Below are 23,703 nucleotides of genomic sequence, written 5' to 3' on the forward strand. Positions count from 1 at the left end.
AAATTGTGATAGACATGATAGATGTCTATCGTTATCACTGATAGAGGGTGACATTTTGTTATATTTAAAAATATTTTTAATATTTTTATCATTTAAAACAATTACCTATATAAATTTGAACGAGTAATTGAATAATTAGTAAAAAGAAAAAACTGTAAATGTTCTAAAAAAATGTATTCTTTAAGAGGAAATAAAAAATATATATATATTGTTTTGAAAAATATGTAAATTTGAAATTGAAAAGTGGAGTAAAATTGGTCACGAGAAATAAGTGAAATCTGGTATATTGAAGGGAAGGAGACAATATTTAAAAGCACAATGGACAAATTTATTATGTCTTTTGTACTTAAATGTCAATTTCCCTTTTTATATAGCATTGCCTTTCCCTCCTCCCTTTTCCTTTTCTTCTCTAAACTTTGTATTTTAGTTTCTAAGTTCTCCCTCCAATACAGAAAGTTTAAGTTTTGATGTTTTATATTAGAATTTAGTCCTTAAATTTTATAAATTATATATAAAATAATATTTTTTTTATATCATAAAAACTAAATTATAACTTCTAAAATTATAGAGATTAAATTCTAACTTTCTCTCGATTATATGGACGGATTTTATAATTTTATAATTTTATAATTTAACCTTTATTTTGTGTATCGGAGAGAGAATTTAGACAGGATAATTGTTTTAAATGATAAAATTGTTGATAATATTTTTAAATATAGCAAAATGTCACTGTTTATCAGTGATAAATCGCAATAAACATCTATCACTAATACTGATAGATAGTAAAATTTTGCTATATGGATAAATAAGTTTACTCGAACTAAAATACATTCTTAAATCTATAATAAATTTTCAATAAAATTCATTCTTAAATTTATAATAATTTTTTCAATAAGATCTCTATCTAATGGTGTTACTTTAATGGGATAACAGAATCATGACATGGTATCTACTTAAAAATACTGTATTCACTACTTCTAGATGATGTACTATAATATTTTTATCATCTCAGATAGTCATTTGATCATCTTATTTCTATCCTTTCTAAGTTGAATGTTGAAAGGACGGATAAACCGATATTTTTGAAAAAATCACGAAATATACCAATAAAGCAACAAAATGTAACTAATATAAATCATAGATATGTTAACTTGTTTAAAAATCATAACATTTATATTTACTGATTTAAATGTATTGTTATTATTTTATAATTTTTTCATAAATATGTATCGATATCTACGTTTTATTGATTTTTTATCAATATTTTCGTAAAATTAAGGCCTCAATGTTTTCATTGACATTTTTCTCAAGATCCTATTGTGTTTCTCATATCTAACTAGAAGTTTATAAGTCACATTCTAATTTGCAACCTCAATAGTTTTTTAATCAAATAAAGATTTACAGAGCTACATTTCAACAATTTTTTTTTATCAAAAGCACATTGATTATTTGAAAGATCTTTACCATGGACTAATATTGTCCTGGGATTAGTATAACATGTGAGGTTTTCATCAATAAAATTAGTATAATCTTTATACTATATTTGTTATAACAATAAACCTCTTCTAACTCCACAATAATGGGATATTTACTTCTTTTCCATAAACATTTTCATGAATGTTCTTTTACATTATTTTACAGTCACTACAAAGATTGCTCTAAACATTTGTATATGTACCCTTTTAACTAATATCAGTTTTTAATTCAAAGTCTTACTTTATCTTCTGATCCCAGTTCTTCATTTAAGATCAAATTCAAACTGTCCCATTCGTAAATATAGTTTGATAATAAACACCAATTTATAAATTTTTTTTTAGCACAATTATTACAAAAATGAAAATCGAATCGAAGTACATATTAATTACATTAAGATAAGTTTACTTGGATAAAATAATATAAACAATCATTTAAAGAAACATTTGCCTATTTATTTTATTGAAAAAATATATTCTAAAAAATGATTTTGTTGAATAATTAGAGTGAAAAAGGGGTTTTGTTTGATTATTGTGGGCAACTTTTGTCCATATCTCTCACTATCCAAATCACCTCTCATTATCATTCATTGGTTATCGTTATCCTTGTCCTATTTGTTTTGTTTTTTTTTTTTCCTCGCTTGATTTTCTCTCCTCCTGTATCATCTTTTAATTTTGTAGGTATAAATCAAATTCATATGAGTAATCGTTTAAAGATAAAAATGTTGAAATTTTTTATAAATATAATAAAATGTAATTATTTATCAGTGATAGACTGCGATAGACATCTATCACTAATACTGATAGATGTCGATAGACGGTGATAGATGTCTATCATGGTCTATCGACATTTTGCTATATTTATAAATAAGTTAGTTTATTTTTCTTTATTTGAAACTAACCCATTTTTTATTCTGTTTATAATAGATTTCAACCTATTTATATGCAAAGTTGAAAGTTTAAGATTTTATTAAACATAAAAATTAAACTCATATACAATAAATCAGTTTATTTTTAAAATTCCGAAGATATCAACCATCTATAGGACAAAAAATCGAAAGTTGAGAGACTTATTAAACAATTTTAAAATTCATTGACTTACTAAACATAATATGGAAAGTTTTAGACACTTTTAAATGTTTAAAGACTAAAATATAGCGACAAACTTTAAAGTTGAAAGATTAAACCTATAATTAATTTAATCAAATTGTAATTTCAAAAAAGGGTGATTATCTCTCATCCAATTTCAAATAATTTTTTAGCCCCTTATTTTTATCTAAAAAATTAAAAAGAAAAAAATTACAAGCTGTTTAAATTACTAATTTTTGCCTTTCATGTAGTTTTAATCTCTCCATGCATTATGAAGCTTAGCTTCATCATTACTATAATCACAATGTAATATAAAATAAACTATTTGAAGAAGAGTCCCCACCATAAAGGAGTTTAAAGCAATCTTCATTGTAATTTATGAGCTTTGATTTATCATTTACTTTTTCATTAAATAAACATTACTTTTATTTATTTATTTTAGAATAATTCTTACCATATACTTTATTTATTTATTAAATTCGTATGATTTAGACGTGTTATGTCAAAATTACAAATCCAATCAGATAAATTAGCGACTTTAATTAAAAAGTAAATCAACGGACAATGGAGAACAACGTAGTTAAACAAATATATATTTTTCATTAAATAAAACTCGACTTTTCATCCATAAAGATGAGTTCATATTACTATTTTGTACGATTTTTTTTCTTAATATTATATTTATGGTTAAATTATATCCCAAATATTCTTAAACTTTGAGATATGTTTAAATCATATCATTAGACTTTGAAATTTTTCTTTTTCACCCATAAATTTTAAAATTCATTTCGAAATATGAGATTAGAAGTTTTTTCGAATAAAATAAATATCGATACGGCAGTTAGATCATTTATATAGATGAATTGTGTTGTTGAATCGTAAAAAATGATATTGTAAATAATTTTAAGAAAAGTTGCACCAAAATGTCTAAGATGGGGTGGGGTTTGATTCATGTCTATTTTTGCGAGTTATTGGGCATCCAAGTTTGATTAGATTCATTTTCTAAATTTCTAGAATCTCAACCAATTTTTTTTTTTTTTTTGAAATCTTTCTTTTAGTGGCTATTTTTATGATTTTTTTTTTTTTGTCTAAAAGTTGAATGTTCGATCTATATCTCCATAATTGATGTAGTAAAAAAAAGTAGTTACAAATGTAGTAATCAAACACCAAATATTAGCAAATATAACACAATGTAAAAAAAATTATAAATATAGCAAATTTAGATTCAACTTTCAATGCATATCAACTATATATTATATCGTGAAAAGATGTCTATCAATGATAAATCATATCGTCTATTAGCGATAGAATATATTACTGATAATTTTGTTATATTTACAATTATTTAAAAATGTTGATATACAATAAATTATCTTACACTCCACACTCCCCCTCACCTAAAATTCAGCAAGAACTTGAACTTATTTAGCTTAAAGTGGACCAAACAATTGAACTTTATTTTGTTTCTTTCTCAAATGAAATAGACATGGTTTTTTTTCCCAGTATTTATGAGATTTCATGGGATATTGTTCAAATTCCAACTCAAAAATTGTCAGTGATGATTATTGTTATTGGATTCTCGCCCTCCCCTTACTGTAAAAGAGAAGGAAAAGAGAAAGGAAGATGCTTTCAAATATGCAAAACTTTATTCCAAAATGGCCAACACCATCTTCATACAAAAACAGCTCAAGGGACCCCCCTCTTAGTCTCAAAAAGCAACCCATCAGTATTATTCCCATGTAATGTTAAACTAATCACTCTGTAAAATCCATTTTTTATGGAGCTTTTTCCAGTCCCCATGCATTTGATTGCTCCATAAATCAAGCAAATGCAATTTATAGAAACAAGAACTTGTTTCTTTTCTGGGTTTCTCTTTTCCCCAGTTTCAATGGGGGTTTTAAGATGCTTGTGCCTCAATCTTCTTGTGTTTTTGTTGCTTTGTGTAGCGGCTTCTTCCACTGATCGTTACTCTGAAGCACTTTTAAGCTTGAAATCTGAATTTGTTGATGATTTTGGAAGTTTGAGCGATTGGATTGTGGGTTCTGAAGAAAACCCATTTGGGAAAGTCCATGGATGTTCTTGGTCAGGAATCAAATGCGACAAGAATTCCACCATTGTTATTGGAATCGACCTGTCGATGAAGAGGCTTGGTGGGGCGATTTCTGGTGAGCAGTTTCATGTTTTTAAAGAACTTGTTGATCTTAACTTGAGTCATAACTATTTATCTGGGAAGCTTCCTGTTGGAATCTTCAATCTCACTAATCTAAGAAGTTTGGATATCAGTAGGAACAATTTTTCTGGTCATTTTCCTCTTGGGATTTCTGGTCTTCAAAATTTGGTTGTTCTTGATGCTTTTAGCAATAGTTTTTCTGGGTCATTGCCTGTTGATCTTTCTGAGCTTGAAAATCTGAAGTTTCTTAACTTTGCTGGGAGCTACTTCAGAGGGCCAATCCCTTCAGAATATGGTTCTTTCAAAAAACTTGAGTTCATTCATCTTGCAGGGAATTTTCTTAGTGGAGATTTACCTCCTGAATTGGGCAAGCTCAAAACTGTAACTCATATGGAGATTGGCTACAATAGTTTCCAGGGAAATCTCCCATGGGAATTAGGCAATATGAGTAACCTTCAATATCTTGATATTGCAAGTGGAAATCTCTCTGGTTCAATTCCTAAAGAATTTAGTAATCTCACAAAGCTTGAGTCTCTTTTCCTCTTCAGAAACCAACTATCTGGGTTCTTGCCTGAGGAACTAAGCAAAATCACTTCTCTTGTTAATTTAGATCTTTCTGATAACCATATTTCTGGCCCTATTCCAGAAAGCTTTTCAGAGTTGAAGAATCTTAGATTGCTCAGTGTTATGTACAATGAAATTACTGGTTCTGTTCCAAAAGGCATTGGAGAGCTTCCTTCATTGGAGACTCTTCTTATATGGAGCAATCAGTTTTCTGGGTCACTCCCAAACAACTTGGGCAGCAACAAAAAACTTAAATGGGTTGATGTTTCTACAAATAATTTTGTGGGTGTCATCCCACCAGATATCTGCAAAGGAGGTTTACTTCACAAGTTGATCCTGTTTTCAAATAAGTTTAGTGGTGGACTTTCCCCATCCCTCTCTAATTGTTCTTCCCTTGTTCGATTGCGGCTAGAGGATAATATGTTTTCAGGTGATATCTCTCTGAAATTTAATGATCTTCCTGATATCTCATACATAGATCTCTCTAGGAACAATTTTAGTGGAGGAGTTCCTTTAGATATAAGCAAAGCGTCCAACCTTCAATACTTGAATATCTCTCATAACCCACAATTGGGAGGTCTTTTTCCTGCAGAAGCATGGACTTTACCCCTTCTTCAAAACTTTTCAGCTTCTGATTGTGGTATAAGAGGAAACCTTCCCAAGTTCCAGGTCTGCAAATCCATTTCTACTATTGAACTCAATAATAACAAACTATCAGGAAAAGTTCCAGAAAGTATTGCAAATTGCCAGGCTCTTGTAAGGATGGATTTGTCTCACAACAATCTCTCAGGTCATATACCTGAAGAACTTGCACATCTTCCTTCTATTAGCATCCTTGATCTATCTTACAACAGTTTCAATGGATCAATACCCAATAAGTTCGGGGATTCATCGAGCTTGCTTCTACTAAATGTGTCTTCCAATGATATATCTGGTTCCATCCCGGAAAAAGACGTGTTTCGATCAATGGGCAGCAGTGCATTTGGTGGAAATCCAAAGCTATGTGGAGCACCTTTGAGACCATGTTCAGGTTCATTGGCAATGCTTGGAGGCAAAGGGATGGGGAAGCTTATACTCATCCTGATACTGTGTGCATGTCTTGCTATAATCACGATGATATCGATTGTGTGGATTTTCTTCATCCGAAGAGGTAGCAAAGGTAAATGGAAGATGGTGTCATTCACTGGACTTCCTCCATTTACAGCTAATGATATTCTCAGGAGTTTCGACTCTACGGAATCTAAGGAAGCAATATTGCCATTGTCTGCTTCGATTTTCAAAGCAGTTCTGCCCACTGGAATAATGGTGTCGATAAAGAAGATAGATTGGGAAGCAAAAAGAATGAAGACGATATCGGAGTTTATTACTCAATTAGGTAGTTTGAGGCATAGGAATTTGGTCAGATTGCTGGGATTCTGCCACAACAAACAGATGGTTTATCTTTTGTATGATTACTTGCCCAATGGAAATCTAGCAGAGAAAATTTCAATGAAAAGGGAATGGCCAACTAAACTCAAACTCATTATAAGTATAGCAAGAGGAATACACTTTCTTCACCATGACTGTTATCCTCCAATTCCCCATGGAGACTTGAAGCCAAATAACATCATTTTCGACGAAAACATGGAACCCCGACTGGCCGAATTTGGACTTCGGTTTCTACAACAACTAAATGAAGATCCACTTCCATTGCCGTCTACAGTGAACAAAGAAGGTAAACTCAACCAATACACATTTCTTCTCTACATTTCATAAACACACATTCTCCAAAGTAGTTATTCTGATTTGTTCTCATCTTGGACAGATAAATTCAATAATGCAACAGAGGAGGAGTTGTGGATGGATGTTCATAGTTTTGGGGAGATCATCCTGGAAATTATAAGCAATGGTAGGTTGACGACCGCTGGATCGAGCACACAGAACAAGGCAAGAGATCTTCTGTTAAGAGAAATATACAAAGAAAATGGGATTAGCTCTCCCAATTCATCACAAGAGGAGATAAGACAAGTACTTGATCTAGCTTTGCTATGCACGAGGAGCAGGCCATCCAACAGACCATCCATGGAAGATATATTAAAGCTGTTATCAGATATAAAACCTGAGGTAAAGTCATAAGACTTTGAAGGAGGAAGTTGTTTGTACTTTTGGTTTCATTATCATTTTACCCCAAAAGAAGAAAGAAACAGTATAGATTGTAAGTTTGTAAGTAGTAATTTTATACAATTTTCTGTGCAATATTATATTGTTTCCACTTTTTCTGTAATGCTTTTGGTGTCTACTGTTTATATTAGTGTTTGTTTATTCTAAACCTACAACATTAATTTCTCTAATTTGAGTTCTTCTCTGAGTTTATATAATCAGTCCTATCATTGTGTATATATTGATAGCCCATGAATTTGATTTTCGACTATTGGAAAAAAATTAATGGCTTATCTGATGATGATTTTGTTTTAATTTTCTGTTTATAAAATTTATGCATGTTTTATCTCAAATTTTCAATGATAATATTTACCATTGTGAAATAAATACTTGAATTCTCATACAACTTCTAAAACAAAAGCAAATTTTTAAATTTTAATTTTTTAAGATTCCAAAGCTTGGTTTAGTTTTTCAAAACATTTGCAGAAAATGAATAACAAAACATAAAAATGGATGGAAAAATTAGTATTTATAAATTTGATTTTCAAAAACTATAAACCAAAGGTCAAATAACAAATAGTCATCAAACAAGTTATATTTTAAACCCCCCCCCCCAAATATCTCAGTTCATGTGTTCTTGTGATTTGTGGTGCATATTTATTTGGTCTAAGTTCATATATATAATATATATATATATATATTTCAGGTGCAATTCATATGTTTGGGTATCTTATGTAATTTTTTGAACTCTAATAATCTATTTTTATTTTACTTTCTTTTGAAACTTTTTTATTCAATAATTTTTATTTTTTTTTTTTTTGTTTGAATAAAACATGAATCACGATTTTTTTTCTTTTGTTTTTTTGAAGTTTTTCTTCTTTCTTCTTTTTCTTTTCCTTTTTTCTTTTTAAACAAGAACAACCCATTACATTTCTTCAAGAATATGGTTTGTTTAATTCTTAGTTAGAGTTTTCCATTCTTGTAAATATTTTTGATATTTCCTTTCTATGCCTTTGTACACTTTGTTTATAATTATATCTTTGTGTGATGAAATAGTAGCATTCTGGATTTTTTCATCAAACCTACGGAGTTTTACATGTGTATCAAAGCTCTCTAAACGAAACTTAGGGTTTGTAAATCCTTAGGGTTTTGAAGAATTGGGTTTGTGGAGAGCGTGAGTTCACTTTTGCTCACAGTCGCTGTCTTCCGGTTTCGTTGCCGTTGTTTAGCCGCTGCCGCCATCTTGAGAAAAAAAAAGGTAGTTTTTTTCGACAACCCTTGCGCCCAGTACAACAAGTAGCCCACAGCACGCGATCTACTAAAAACCCCAAGTCTGAGTGCCAATTCTGACCAAGTGTGTGAGGCTCACACATCTATTTATTTGGGTCTAAGTTCATATATATATTAATATTCATGTGCAAGATTATATTGTTTGGGTATTCTTATGTAAATTTTTGAACTCTAAAATAATCTATTTTTATTTATTATATTTTTGTTTTGAAACTTTTATTCATAAATTTTATTTTAATTTTTTTGTTGGAAATAAAACATAAAATCACGATTTTTTTTCTTTTGTTTTTTGAAGTTTTTCTTCTTTCTTCTTTTTCTTTCCTTTTTTTTTATTTTAAACAACGAACAACCCATTACATTTCTTCCAAGAATATGGTTTGTTTTAATTCTATAGTTAGAGTTTTCCATTCTTGTAAATATTTTGTGATATTTTCCTTTTCTATGCTTTGTACACTTGTATATATTCATATCTTTGGTGAATGAATAGAGCATTCTGATTTTTTCTCAAACCTACGAGTTTTACATGGTATCAAAGCTCTCTAAACAAACTTAGGGTTTTGTAAACCTTAGGGTTTGAGAATTGGGTTTTGTGGAGAGGTGAGTTACACTTTTGCTCACAGTCGCTGTCTTCGGTTCGTTTGCCGTTGTTAGCCGCTGCCGCCATCGAGAAAAAAAAAGTAGTTTTTTCGACACCGCCCAGTCCAACAAGTAGCCCAGCCGCCGATCTACAAAAACCCCAAGGTCTGGTTGCCATCTGACCAGTGTGTGAGGCTCACACACTAATTGTTGTAACTTGCTGCCCGTCCTTGCGCCGGCGCGTGTAGGCGCGTACGCCGCCGTTTCTCGTCCGTCTTCTGTGGGTTTCCTCAGTGTTGTTGGCTCTTCTTGGTGGTGTATTTGTTTGGAATATATAGATATACTCACTGCTTGTAAAGATATCTATTCGGTAAATTAGGGTTTGATTATCTGTTGTTCGGTGTCTATTTTTTGAGGTAATGGTTGATAAGAAACTAGTAATGTTTGAGATTGTTCTTATGGTGTCAAAAGTAACTGAACACAAGTTGAATGGATCCAACTACTATTCATAGAGATCAAATTCAGGAGGTGTTGTTTGCTATTATTGTCATAAATCTGGTAATACGAAACGTGAATATAGAAGATTGCCGAATAAGTGTCAGAGGATGTCATCGCCCTCTACACATGTCGCCTTGTTGAATAAGTGTTAAAGGATGCTATCGCATGTCGCCTCTACTCCTAATAGTCTTGATAGGTCAATTACGATTTCTGCAGAGGAGTTTGCTAAATTTCAGTAGTATCAAGAGTCATTGAGGGCATCATCTTCTACTTCCATTATGACCATTGCAGAAACAGGTAACATTTCTAAATGCCTTCTTTCCTCCACGTCAAACTAGGTCATTGACTTTGGCGCTACAGACCATATGACAAGTAACCCCAGTTTATTCTCTAACCTCTGTACATCTACCTCTTCACCTAATGTCACTATAGCTGATGGAACCTCCACTATTGTGTTAGGATTAAGAACTGTCCATTTCACTAAATCAATTTATTTGTCGTCAGTTTTAAATTTACCACATTTCTCATTTAATTTGATTCGGTACTCACTCGTGATCTTCATTGTTGTGTCTTTTTTTTTTTCATGGTTATTGCTTATTTCAAGATCTTACGATGAAAAATACTATTGGTAAAGGCCAGGAATTTGGAGGTCTTTACATCTTTGAACCACAAACACCTACGACCATGACATGCTCTAGCGTGTCATCTCCCTTCAAAGAGCATTGGCGTTTAGGTCATCCATCTATCTCTATGTTGAAAAGTCTTCATCCACAACTTCAACATTTGTCTTCTTTAGATTGTGAGTCATGTCAGTTTGCTAAATTTCATCATTAAAGTTCATATCCTCGAGTCAATAAATGAGCTAGTGCTCCTTTTGAATTAATCCATTATGATGTTTGGGGTCCATGTCTTGTTGAGTCTAAAGGAGGGTTTAGGTATTTTGTTATATTTTTCGATGACTATTCGCGTGTTACGTGGTTATATTTAATGAAAATTCGTTATGAGTCACTTTCTCATTTTCGTAACTTCCATGCTGAAATTCAAACTCAGTTTAGTGGTGCTCTTAAAATCTTACGGAGTGATAATGCTAAGGAATATTTCTTTCATACACTAAAGTCTTATTTAGATATCCATGGCATTCTTCAACAATCTTCTTGTATCGATACTCCATCTCAAAATGGGGTTGCAAAACGAACGAATCGTCATCTCCTCAAGACAGCTAGAGCTTTGATGTTTCAGATGCATGTTCTAAAATCCTTTTGGGTTGATGTTGTTTCCACAACTTGTTTCTTAATAAATCGCATGCCTTATTCTATTCTCAAGGGTGAGATACCTTTTCGTACTTTATGCCCCAAACAAAATTTGTTTCCCATTCCACCCAAAATATTTGGTTGTACCTACTTTGTTCGAGATGTTCGGCCTCAACATATCAAGCTGGATCCAAAGTCCTTAAAATGTATTTTCCTTCGTTATTCCCATGTCGAAAAGGGGTATCGGTGTTATTGTCCTAGTCTAAATAAATATTTCGTCTATCCTGATATCACTTTTTTTAACATACACCATTCTTTTTCACTACCATCATTCTCTCCGAATAAGAGTCAGGAGAAGCATAAGGAATTAAAGAATGATTTCCTCGTCTACACAGTTCTTTCTCCCTCCGATCCTCTTCCTGATTCATCTCTACCTGTGGCTACCTCTACTCTTCTACCAATCGTTGAGGTCTATACTATTTAAATAAATTGGGAAACCTCCTTCAGTTCCATGCCCTGTACCAGAGTTTTTTTCGTCATTGGATTCAGAAACGAGTGATGATCTCCCTATTGCTCTTCGTAAAGGTAAACGTACACGTGCTCATCCTATTTAAATAAATTGGGAAACCAAATAGAAATTAAAACTTTTGATTCCTATTTTTTCTTCATAAATTTCATCATCGTCTTCTTTTTTTTCCTGTTCTTCCCGTCATTACTCTGTATTTTTTCTATGTCGTATATTATTTTTTTAAATTGAATACTCCCCGTCATCTTACCACCCAATGGAATAACACCACATTTATTTTACAATTTCACTTTCAATTCCTCCAAATTTTGATCTTCAGATAACAAATTATATTTTTCACTAATTATTGTCAGGAAATGTTACGGGAAAAAATCTTCATTTTATGGGTTTTTTTTTTAAAAAAAATTATTTGTTACATACTTTTCAACTACATACATACTTTTCTAATTCTTAACACTTGTTTGATATATGAATTCAACTAAATAAAAATATATTTTACAAATTTCTACGTATAATATTTCTTTCAAATTTCTTATAAAAGTTATAAGAAAGATCTTCTCATTCTCTTTATCCTTTCGACAAGCGGTTCCCACAAACCAGATTCTTGCTAGGGTCATAGTAAGGGATCATGGAATTAGAAGAATTCAAGAAGGAGACAACTAGTTTCAAGAAGATATTCTGCTGTAATTGCATATTGAAAAGGTATGTTGCTTAATATTTTCTTGATTATTTGTATTTTTAATTTGTTCAAAGAATAAAAAAATACAATCTCACGCTTCCGCCGGGATTCAAATCCCTTCAATAATTATCGAAAATGATTTTTGCTAAAATTTGTAGTTGGAGGTAGTTGCCGGAGCCCAAAGTTAGGGCATGAAGGTAGTATTGGAGTTGTTTGCCAGAGTTTTGTAGTAAGAGGTGGTTATCGGAACTCGAAATTGGTCGCATTAAGGTAGTATTGAAGTTGGTCACCATAGTTTGTTGTCAGATGTGGTCGTTGAAGGGCGGAGTTGCTTGCTCAAATGTGGTCATCGAAGTCGATCAAATGTAATTTTTTCCGGAGTTGCGAAGGTGGTTGTCGGAGTTGGTTGGCCGAGTTTGTTGTCGAAGCCTAAAACCGGTTGCCTGAAGGTGGTTGTCAGAGTTGCCATCAGAGGTGTGTCAGAGCTCATAGTTGGTTCCCGAAATATGACAGTGATAGTCACCAACAATGGCCGATAAATAGAATCATTGAAAACATTCGAATAAGGGATAACTAAAGATGAATTGGTAAAATACACAAACTCACCTCCACTAACATTTAAAGTTAGTGGTCCAAACATTAAGTCGATATATTATACAACTCAACTCGTCTCATATTAGTGAATCGAATACTCTCTTAATAATACAATGTAAGTCTAGCATTTGTAAAATTAAAAAATTTTCAATGTTTATCGATGTGAAAGTGTGACTAAAAAGACTTAAAATATATATAAAAAGGAAACTTTGTATACAATAAGACTAAATTGGTAAAACACGTTAAACTATAACATATATTTAAAATTTCCTGAATTATCCTATTAACATCACTTAGTAACAATTATTTCTTTACATCATCTTGTTCATATTCATGCTTTTATGTATGGGTTATTAGGTTTACTTCATAAACGTCTGCGTTTATTTGGTTTATAAACTTCTAAAATTAAAAATTTAGTATTTGAATTTTTATTTATTTTTAATTCACAAATTAAATGGACATGAAATGAAAAATTCATAGTTTCATTAAATGTAAGATATAAATTCATATCCAATAAACAAATCAATATCTTAAAATGTCAAATTTATAAGAGATTTATCAAACCACAAAGTTGAAAGTAAATAATATACTAAACATAAAATTATTGACTTCTTAGATACAATAGAAAATTTGTAGATCAAATAAACACAAATTTAAAAGTTTAAGAACTAAACTTACATATTAATATATTTTTTTGGTTAAATTATAAATTTGGTACTTATAATTTGGAAGAAAGTGAAATTTAGTCCATATAATTTCAAAAGTAATTTAATCTTTATGGTTTAATAAAACCCGTAAAGGATTCATAAGATTTTACTAAAAAAATTTCATATTAGACGAACTACTTATTAGGTTTTTATCGAAATATAAACACTAAATTATATTTTTCTTCAAAAACAAAATAATAAAAAAATCAAATAAAGGAAGGAGTGTTCAAACCACGCGCTTTGACACGCACGTGCTTAAAACTCAGATAACCCATTTTCCCGCCAAGTAATTTATTCCCGCCAAAACTACGCTTAGTCACAAGCCTTCGCCTCCATTGCTAAGCACATAACCAAAAACCTCAAAGCTCCGTCGGGAGAGAGAGAGAGAGAGAGAGGAAGAGAGGAAGAGACAAAGAGAAAGAGAAGGGTTTCAAAAGGAAGAACCCTAATCTACACGCAGAAATGTCGGGCTGGGATGAAGGAGGAATCTACTACAGCGACCAAGCGCAGTCCCTTGGTGATGGAACCGGCATCGGCCGAAGCGGAGATGCCGACGACAAGGCCACTCATCACTCGGTTCTTCGCAAATTCAAGGAGTTCATTCGTGGATTTGAAGCCGACAAGAATGTTTTCCCTTACAGAGAGAGCCTTCTCCACAATCCAAAGTATCTTCGCGTTGATATGGAGGATGTTAACGCTTTCGACTCCGATCTTCCGGCGAAGCTTCGATCTGCTCCTGCCGATTTCTTGCCCCTGGTATTGTGGATTTATTGGATCTAGTTCTCGACCATTGGTTGTTAGGGTTTATAAGGAATTGATTTTTTTTTTTTTGGTTATTTTTCTCTTTTGGTAGTTTGAGACTGCTGCAGGCGAGGTTTTAATGAATCTGAAGACGAAGGTGGCTGGTGAGACTGGAGAAATGGTGGAGCCCGTGCCTGGGGATATTCAAATTCTGCTAACATCGAAGGAGGATCCGATCTCCATGCGGTCCCTTGGGGTTAGTGATTTTTCTCTGTTTTGTTGAATTGAAACGGAACTAGAGCTTGAAAGAACTAATGAAAACGAAAGTTTCTAGTTTCGATTAGAGGTTAATATGTATTAGTACTTGGCGGACCTGAATCTTTCTGCATTCATGGGCAGGCACAGTACATTTCAAAACTTGTTAAAATATCTGGAATCACAATAGCTGCGTCAAGGACCAAGGCAAAGGCAACATATGTGACCTTAATTTGTAAAAACTGCCGAAGTACAACTCGAGTTCCGTGTCGACCAGGACTTGGAGGGGCAATAGTCCCTCGATCATGTAATCATATTCCTCAGGTATATCCCTTGCTATCATTTTCTTTGAATTAGTTTGATTCCGTTAGTTCTTTTAACTAAAAATTTTATGTGGTTTGAAATTCACGTAGGCAGGAGAAGAACCATGCCCACTGGATCCCTGGATCGTGGTTCCTGACAAGAGTATGTACGTTGATCAACAGACTCTAAAATTGCAGGAAAACCCAGAAGTAAGTGTTTATTGTAACAAATCATGGTGAAGATTAGTTTTCCACGTAGCTTATATACAGCAAGTAATGATATTTCTTCTGGACAATGAAGGATGTCCCAACTGGGGAACTTCCTAGGAACATGCTTCTATCAGTAGATCGCCATCTTGTTCAAACAATTGTCCCAGGCACTAGATTGACCATTATGGGGATATACAGTATCTACCAAGCTGCCAATTCTTCTACGTCGTGAGAACCATCATTCTTTGGCATATATCATTTATATGCCTTTGCTTATTCTTTCTTGTGGCTGATTTTTCTGAACTAACTTTGCAGCCACAAAGGAGCAGTTGCCATTAGACAGCCTTATATCAGGGTTGTAGGCATTGAAGAAACTAATGAAGCTAACTCTCGTGGTCCTGCGTCCTTCACAACAGAAGATGTAAGTGGTGCAATCATTGCTAAAAATTTATTGAACTCTTCCATCTTGTACACGGGCTTATACCATGTGGACAACATGTTTAAGAAGGCGGTACAATGGAATATATTGTTAATTTTTCTACCATCAAATGACTCTTCAATTTTGCCATTTGTTTATGTCAGAGTATATCTCGAATTTGTCTTTAGTGAGGTGCCCAAGTTATCGATAGATTTCCCGAAGTTGCATGTTGACAGCACATCCTTTCACTTTATGTACATCTTGATCAGTATTGATGGGGCAAGTCTCATTTTTCTAATGGATAAACATGATGGAAAATTTGCAGATAGAAGAGTTCAAAAAGTTTGCAGCAGAGCCCGATGTCTATAAAAGCATATGTTCAAAGATAGCCCCCTCTATATTTGGTCACGATGATGTGAAGAAGGCCGTGGCTTGTCTCCTATTTGGAGGATCCAGGAAGGTGTGTCAGGGGATATAATGTTTAACTTCAGTTATTAATTGGTTTCTATTAATGCTGAATTTTTTCAATGAGCAGAATTTGCCAGATGGGGTTAAGTTAAGAGGTGACATTAATGTATTACTCTTGGGGGACCCGTCTACAGCTAAATCCCAGGTTAGTTGCTTCCAGAGATTATGTAGATTTGAAACACTACCGTAATTTGTCATTTGCTGTAGCCCATATTCCCTTGTATTGATATAAATCCACAAATTGCCTACCCAGTTTCTCAAGTTTGTTGAGAAGACAGCTCCAGTTGCTGTTTATACTTCTGGAAAAGGTTCATCAGCTGCTGGTCTTACAGCTTCAGTGATACGAGATAGCAGCTCTGTGAGTGCACAAATTTATTTTTCTTTCTGCTTATATTGGTTTAAAGTCTGGTTTTGCATTGTTTTCTAAAAACATTTTCAATTAAATGGAGGCGTCTTTGTCTCAAAACGTTGCCTTATTTTCTTTTTCACTCATCTGTGCACTGCAGCGAGAGTTTTATCTTGAAGGAGGTGCTATGGTTTTGGCTGATGGAGGTGTTGTCTGCATTGATGAGTTTGACAAGATGAGATCAGAGGATAGGTAAACTAGAAAGATCTTTTGTTATATCCATTTAAGTTCCTTGTTTAATAATGTGCCAAAAAAAAGTTATTTGTATAATTTTTGAAATCATCATTCTGCTTTTAGAGTTGCTATTCATGAAGCCATGGAACAACAGACAATATCAATTGCCAAAGCAGGAATAACAACGGTTCTTAATTCCAGAACCTCAGTGCTTGCCGCTGCTAATCCTCCATCGGGACGTTATGACGATCTTAAGGTCTTTATCATATTCATTGTCTACAATTGCCCGTTTCTAGGTTTCTTAATGGCCAAGTTTAATATGCTGTGTTTGTTCATCTGCATTGCAGACAGCACAGGATAACATCGATTTGCAGACAACAATTCTCTCCAGATTTGATTTAATTTTCATTGTTAAAGATATAAGGATGTACAGTCAAGATAAGGTAACTATAAAGCTTGCTTTGGTATTTCAACTCAAAATGCCTTTTTCCACTTTCGTTCATGTACTTGGGCCTGTGTCTTTTTGCTTGAGTTTTATTGTCAACTCAAGAAACGACCACATCATGGAATCTTCTGTAGAATGGTTTGTCAATTTTATCTCTTAAGCACGTTGGATTTTTTATTACTAAGTTTCGTTGAAATTGGAATAGCATCAGGCTACACTTTACTAATGGTAAGTTATAGTATCAGGCTACCCTTTACTAATGGCAGTGGCTTTATAACAACTACAGATTATAGCAAGCCACATAATAAAAGTTCATGCATCTGCTGACGCAACCTTGGGTGAAAATAGAGCTTCTAAAGAAGAGAATTGGCTGAAGAGGTGAGGAAGTTATGAAAAGAAAGTAGTCATTTATGTTTTATTTTGTCTGCTTTTGTAATCCTCGTGGTTGCTCAACTGCCTGCATTGCAATTTTGGTAGGTATATTCAATATTGTCGAACTCAGTGTTATCCCCGTTTGTCCGAATCTGCTTCTACAATGCTGCAGAATAACTATGTTAAAATCAGACAGGTATGCTTGAGCATGGAATATATTTCATTTTTTAAATTAGATTTGCTCATGAAACTTAAAATAGTTTAGGTTTATTGAATTGATAGCTTAATTGGCCCATATTGTAGGACATGAGACAACAAGCAAACGAAACAGGGGAGGCTGCTGCAATTCCGATTACAGTAAGGCAGCTGGAAGCTATTGTTAGATTAAGCGAGGCACTTGCAAAAATGAAGTTGTAAGTATTAGTATCTCTTAATGCCAGCTTTATCTGACAGCCTCTTGTTTCCAAATTTTGCCTATTTAAGAACGAAGGGTGAAAAACATAAAAGAGAGTGTTTCAAATTGTATAATTTGCTTTCGTGTGCAGCTTCTTGTAATGTTAAGGAGTGAGGACTTTTTGTTAGACATGAATTTAAGAGTAGCTTGTAGTTGTAGGCAATCTTTTGGGAGATGCACAAAATTCCTCCACTTAATCATCAGTGCCGTAGTTTTTCTATCGATTAAGAATGTAAGAACATAAAATAATATAGACCTGGAATGCCTGAACTTGTTAGCTATAATTCCTCGTAAATTGCATAGTCCTGACTACTGAAAGCAGGTTTTGGTTGTGTTTTCACACGTGAATGAAGTTTACAAACTTGTTATGGATTTGCATTTGTCATTGGAGACTAAGAAGCCAATTTTTTTTATAACTGATCAAGCAATTGCCAAAAGAGAATGTAGAAGTGGTTTTGATTATGGTTTTACATTGTTATCCAAATAAAAATTGGTTCCAGGCATTTTATTTTAGCCATATAGTGGTAGAAAAGACAACAAATTGATTTGTTATTACTTTTTATTGATTAACGTAAAGTCATTTCTTTGGCTTAGGCTTAGCGATTGAGCTAACTAAATAATCCTGATTAATCATTAATGAATAAAGGGTATTGTTATAAATATTTTAAATATCATTTTTCATTCTTAGCATCTTTTCAACTATTTTGCTTGTATCCATTTGTTGTTAATCTGTCTAAAAATAAGTTTTTGCATGCGTGATGGAAGATTAAAAATAATAATCTCTATATTGCATATTTTCTTCATTTTCCCAATTAACCCCTCCCAATGCTCTGCTTTACTTGACCTAACAAAAGGTTCATTTATTTTTTCTGTTGATAAAATGATATTAGGTCGCATGTTGCAACCGAGGAAAATGTGCAGGAAGCTATCAGACTTTTTACTGTGTCCACGATGGACGCAGCACGTTCTGGGATTCATCAGCAAGTAAATCTGACTCCTGAAATTGCTAATGAAATAAAGGTTGGTCTAATACGCAACCACAACACTGGTTCTCATTTCCTCGTAACTTCATCAGCTATTCTAATTTTTCTTTGTAATCCCCCTATAAACAGCAAGCAGAAACACAGATAAAAAGAAGAATAGGAATTGGCAACCACATATCTGAGAGAAGGCTGATTGACGAGCTCACCAAAATGGGGATGAACGAGTCAATTGTAAGCCCCTATGAACCGAACAAACCTTACAATTCTTAGCATTAGACGTTTGCTTGCACTAAAAAGCTAAGTCAATAGTAGTAAGAAGGATAGCTATATAAAGAAAAGTTATATACTCAGAATTCAAACTTGTTCATATTTCAGTTCTAGCATCTGATTATGCTATAAATGTTTTGGACAGGTGAGAAGAGCTCTGATTATTATGCACCAGAGAGATGAAGTTGAATATAAAAGAGAAAGGCGCGTCATTTTCCGCAAGGCGTGATCATGATAAGTTAATTCTTATATTGTGCCTTCGCATTGACATGATGATATACTTCTGACCTCCTTTATATTTGTAGCAAATGATATTTGTTGTAAACCAGAAACATCAGTAAAGTGGCATTTTAATCTTCTCACTCCCAATTACAAAAGCTCCTAAAGCTAGAATTTAGAAAGAGAGAATTACTAGTGTTGTCACTGGTGAAGGATCAAGAATTCAAGATGGTGTACTTTTCTGTGCTGCCTCAATTATTATTATTATTATTTTGCCCAAAGGTGGCACCTCTAGTTTATTTCTTGTGGAAAGTGGTCAAATATTTCTATTGATTTCTCTCCCTTGGAGAAATGTTGTACATATCTTTTTCATTTGATTTAAAACATATGGGTGGAGAGATTTGAACTTCTTTTTAAGTGATGCTTAGATTAACTATAATACAATCAATCCTGTAGTATTTAGTCTTAATAGAAAGAGAAATGTTACGATTTTTATTTTTTTTGGATGAGATACGATTTCATTGATTAAATGAAATATCCAAAGATATCAACGATACAAAAGAACCCATTTCATAGGGTATATGAAACAAGTTTCCAATTTTCCATAAGGAAAATCCATGGCTTTTAATAGCCGATATATCTTTGCACAAAAAAAAAGCAGTATATATGATATTATCCATAATGCCTTTGTCAAAATTTTCTTGGAAGATCCTTGCATTTCTTTCATCCCAAATCTTTCACAAAGCAGCACATATAAAACAACCATAATTGATCTTTGGAGGCTTTCAAGGGTGGGTGACTAATTAGTAAATATAGCCAACTTTGTATGTTAAAAGGGAGTACAATCGATCAGTTAAAGGCATTAAAATATCTCATACCAAAGTCCTCTAGAGAAAGTGCAGTCAAAGAAAACATGTTGAATAGATTCATCGTTGTTTTGGCAAAGGCAACACTAAGAGAGAGAGGTTAATCCACGGGCACCGTTTCTGTAATCTATCTATATAATCTATCCATGGTATTAAGACAAGAGTTATTGATTTCCTGTAGGAGGAATTTCACTCTTTCTGGCAAGGCATCTCCAAAGTTTCTTGAAAAAATCATATGCTAGAGAGAGCCTGCTAGTGGTGAGGAGAGTATAAAGATTTAGTGGAAAATCCTCGACTCAAGCTTCCATATCCATGAATCATCTCTGTCAGCAAGGGTCAAGTTTGAAAGATGGCTAAAGGCTGTGATTCTTCAATTTCATCATCCTTTAAGTGTCTTCTAAAATTTAAAGCCCAAATGCAGTGTTCTGATAGGCCTAAGCCTATCACTTTATTTCTCAACAACAGAGGGAGAATTCGAGAGCTCCCTTACCTCCCCAAATCTCATGAAGAGAATCAATTACAATGAATATAATCTTGATACCTTTCCCCTCAGCCTCACCGACTTTACATACTCACATTCACCTCTCATGGGCTCCACCTAACTAACAATACTCCTAAGGCTAATTTTTCCTCACATTCTATTCCTCATTATACTTGCTCTTCTCCTTCGCAAGCTTCCTTCACACATACACTTTTGTTACTTGGGACCTATCATTATCTGCCCCTCAAAGAGCCACCTTCTCCTCAAGATAGAGGTTAGAAAATTGCCCATTAATGACGTATGACAGTTCCCATATGGCATCAATAGGAAGCCCATTTTCTCAACGAATCAACATCTCCAATTGTTTCTCATCAGTAGGAGATGTTTGAAGACCTAATGCTTCAGCAGGTTGTAAAATATACGATAAATCAACAACCACGAAAGAGGGAATAGGAACAATTGGCAGGTTATTCCCCATAGCTTTTTGCAACACAGACATGAAAAATAGGGTGAATGCATGTGATGGTGGTGGGGGGTAAGGCGATCCGATAAGCCACCTTGTTGACTGGGGTAGTGATCTGAAAGGGTCCAACAAACCGTAGTGCAAATTTAGGGTGGTGTTTCGACAATGATGTTTGTCGATATGGTATTAACTTAAGATAGACCTAACCACCCATATCATATTCAACATCCATTCTCTTTTTGTTTACTGTCTTGATCATACGTTGTGGAGCTTTGAGCAAAGAAGCCTTCAACTTTGATAACATGACATTCCTATCCTTTGATTGTATATCCACCTCTCCAACCAAACTAGAGCCAAGTTTATATCCCAAGATAGGAGGTGGAGGCTAACCAGATAACACCTTAAAGGGATTCATACCGGCAGATGTATGGAAGGAGGTATTATAACTGAACTCAACCCATGGAATCCATTTGGCCCATTGTTTTGGTGTGCCCATCGTGAAACAATAAAGATACGTTTCTATGCTCCTGTTTACCACCTCCGTCTGCTGTCGATTTGTGGATGTTATGTAGTGCTACGACATAATTGAGTTCCTAAAGCATGAAACAACTCCCCCCAAAACAGGCTTGTAAAGAGTTTATCGCGGTCGGACATAATACTATGGGGATATCCATGTAAACACAGAATTTTCTTTACAAATATTGCAGCCACAGACTGAGCAGAAAATAGATGTCTAAGAGTGAGAAAATGTGCATACTTGGAGAGTCGATCCATTACAACTCGAATGATGTCATAAACGTCGGATTTTGGTAGCCTCCCAATGAAGTCCATCGAAATATCTGCCTACACGCGATCAGGAATTCGTAAGGCTTGGAGGAGGTCGACTGGAGTTAGTGTTAAATACTTAGCTTGCTGGCAAGTTTCACATTCTACCACAAATTTTCTTACATGTTTTTCATTCCCCTCAAATATGCTTCCTTTTCCAGCCTCTGATAGGTCTTAAGGATCCTTTGATGTCCACAATTAAGGCTATCGTGGAACTCTTATAATAATAAGGGAATTGTTGGTGACATTGTTGGCAATACAATACGCCCTTGATAACAAAGTAACTCCCACTTCAAGTTACACCCTGAAGGAACTTGCTATGCATTCAACAGTCATTGGCGAATTTCATTTAACTCACTATCCTCTGACACTTGATCGACAAATAGGGAGGTATTCAATCCACTTACCATACTTAACAATCCTAGTTCCAAGGCCAGAGGTAAACGTGAGAACACATCAGCCGCCGAATTTTCAGAACCTTGTTTATATTCAATACTGAAATCTAACCCATCAACTTGGCGATCCACCTTTAGTACTCGCCGACAATTACACGTTGTTCTAACAGGAATTTAAGGCTCTTCTAATCTGTATGAACAATGAAATGTCGTCTTAATAAGTAGGGGCACCATTTTTGAATTGCAAAAACCATAGCAATCGATTCTTGCTCATAAACAACCTTATAACAATGAGTAGGAGGTAGGATCTGACTGAAGTAATCCAAGGGCTTCTTATTTTGCATCAATACCGAGCCAACTCCCACCCTCGATGCATTAGTTTCAATGATGATGGTTCTTTGAAGTTAGGCAGCCCCAAGACCAGTACAGATGATGCGCTCGTAACATGCGATGAAATGAGTAACATCTATTAGGTTATAACACTTTGTTTTATCTGGTGGAACCCAAGTGCAAATTCAATCAGAGTCCTAATAAGTCCAGGGTTGAACTCTGGGATTGCTTGTAAATGTGCAGTGAAACTAAAAATATAATCTCAATGCAAATTGAAATGTTCAAACAAAGGGTTGATTGGAGGTCTTATTCTAATCTAAAAATCTATGCAACAAAAATCATGCCCAAGTGAAATAGTGTGGATTATGGTTGTTGGTGATAGATATGCGATGATAGGGTTGAGAAGAATTTTCACTAACATTTCCTAAACAACGAAATGGATTATGCGTTCAAGCGATGTACTCAATGTTACAGTCATCACTTCTCAGTGTATCCGACCACATTATCTTATCTCTAAGATGCATGCGATGAGTGCATTATGAGATGATATACTTGTTTCTAAGGAATATCTCCTCTTGTTTTATGAGTTCCAAATCTAAATTCTTTCAAACTTAGATTAAATTTACTTAGAACAATCTTTCGATTTATTCAAGCAACGCATATAAGCATACATAAAACAAGTTGATTCATAATTCTCTTGTTGCTTAGTAGTGTTAGCTACATACTTCTCAACCCATTAGACAATTTAGCTACGCATGATGGTAATGGATGAGATAAACATAGGATAGAATGAATATGTATTCATTTTGTAACGTTTGAATTGTCAAAGTTAAAATTACAATGAAAATACACTTTAAGAGATAGAAAGAGATAAAAAATCAAGTCATGGTATGTAATGTCTTGCTCCCTCCAGCTCTACTGGCGGTTGTTTCACTTAGATTATCGAACAATAATATCCCTTCTTTACTTCCACAGGAATCCTGAGTTCTCGCTAAGGTATTTCTATGGCTGAATGGGAAGGTTTTTGAGCAAAGTTTTTCTTCTTAAAATTTCTCTCTCCTCTCCTTGTATTCCG

The 23,703-nt window shown here is 33.8% G+C and overlaps 2 protein-coding genes across 2 annotated transcripts; both read left to right on the forward strand.

The window, feature by feature from the left end:
• Positions 1–3,988: 3,988 nt before the first annotated feature.
• LOC120080610 (leucine-rich repeat receptor-like protein kinase TDR) lies at positions 3,989–7,722 on the forward strand. Its single transcript, XM_039035339.1, has 2 exons — positions 3,989–7,009; positions 7,100–7,722. The coding sequence occupies exons 1-2, from the start codon at positions 4,390–4,392 to the stop codon at positions 7,408–7,410; spliced, it is 2,931 nt and encodes a 976-aa protein (XP_038891267.1). The 5' UTR covers positions 3,989–4,389; the 3' UTR covers positions 7,411–7,722.
• A 6,152-nt stretch (positions 7,723–13,874) lies between these two features.
• On the forward strand, positions 13,875–19,562 carry LOC120079048 (DNA replication licensing factor MCM5). The gene is made up of 18 exons (XM_039033237.1): positions 13,875–14,310; positions 14,408–14,551; positions 14,695–14,874; positions 14,964–15,062; positions 15,154–15,290; positions 15,378–15,483; positions 15,806–15,940; positions 16,016–16,093; positions 16,202–16,306; positions 16,455–16,546; positions 16,652–16,784; positions 16,876–16,971; positions 17,260–17,351; positions 17,451–17,541; positions 17,649–17,758; positions 18,690–18,819; positions 18,912–19,013; positions 19,195–19,562. The coding sequence occupies exons 1-18, from the start codon at positions 14,017–14,019 to the stop codon at positions 19,276–19,278; spliced, it is 2,208 nt and encodes a 735-aa protein (XP_038889165.1). The 5' UTR covers positions 13,875–14,016; the 3' UTR covers positions 19,279–19,562.
• Positions 19,563–23,703: the final 4,141 nt, after the last annotated feature.

The sequence above is a fragment of the Benincasa hispida genome, chromosome 6 (genome assembly GCF_009727055.1).
Source record: "Benincasa hispida cultivar B227 chromosome 6, ASM972705v1, whole genome shotgun sequence".
Lineage (NCBI taxonomy): Eukaryota > Viridiplantae > Streptophyta > Magnoliopsida > Cucurbitales > Cucurbitaceae > Benincasa > Benincasa hispida.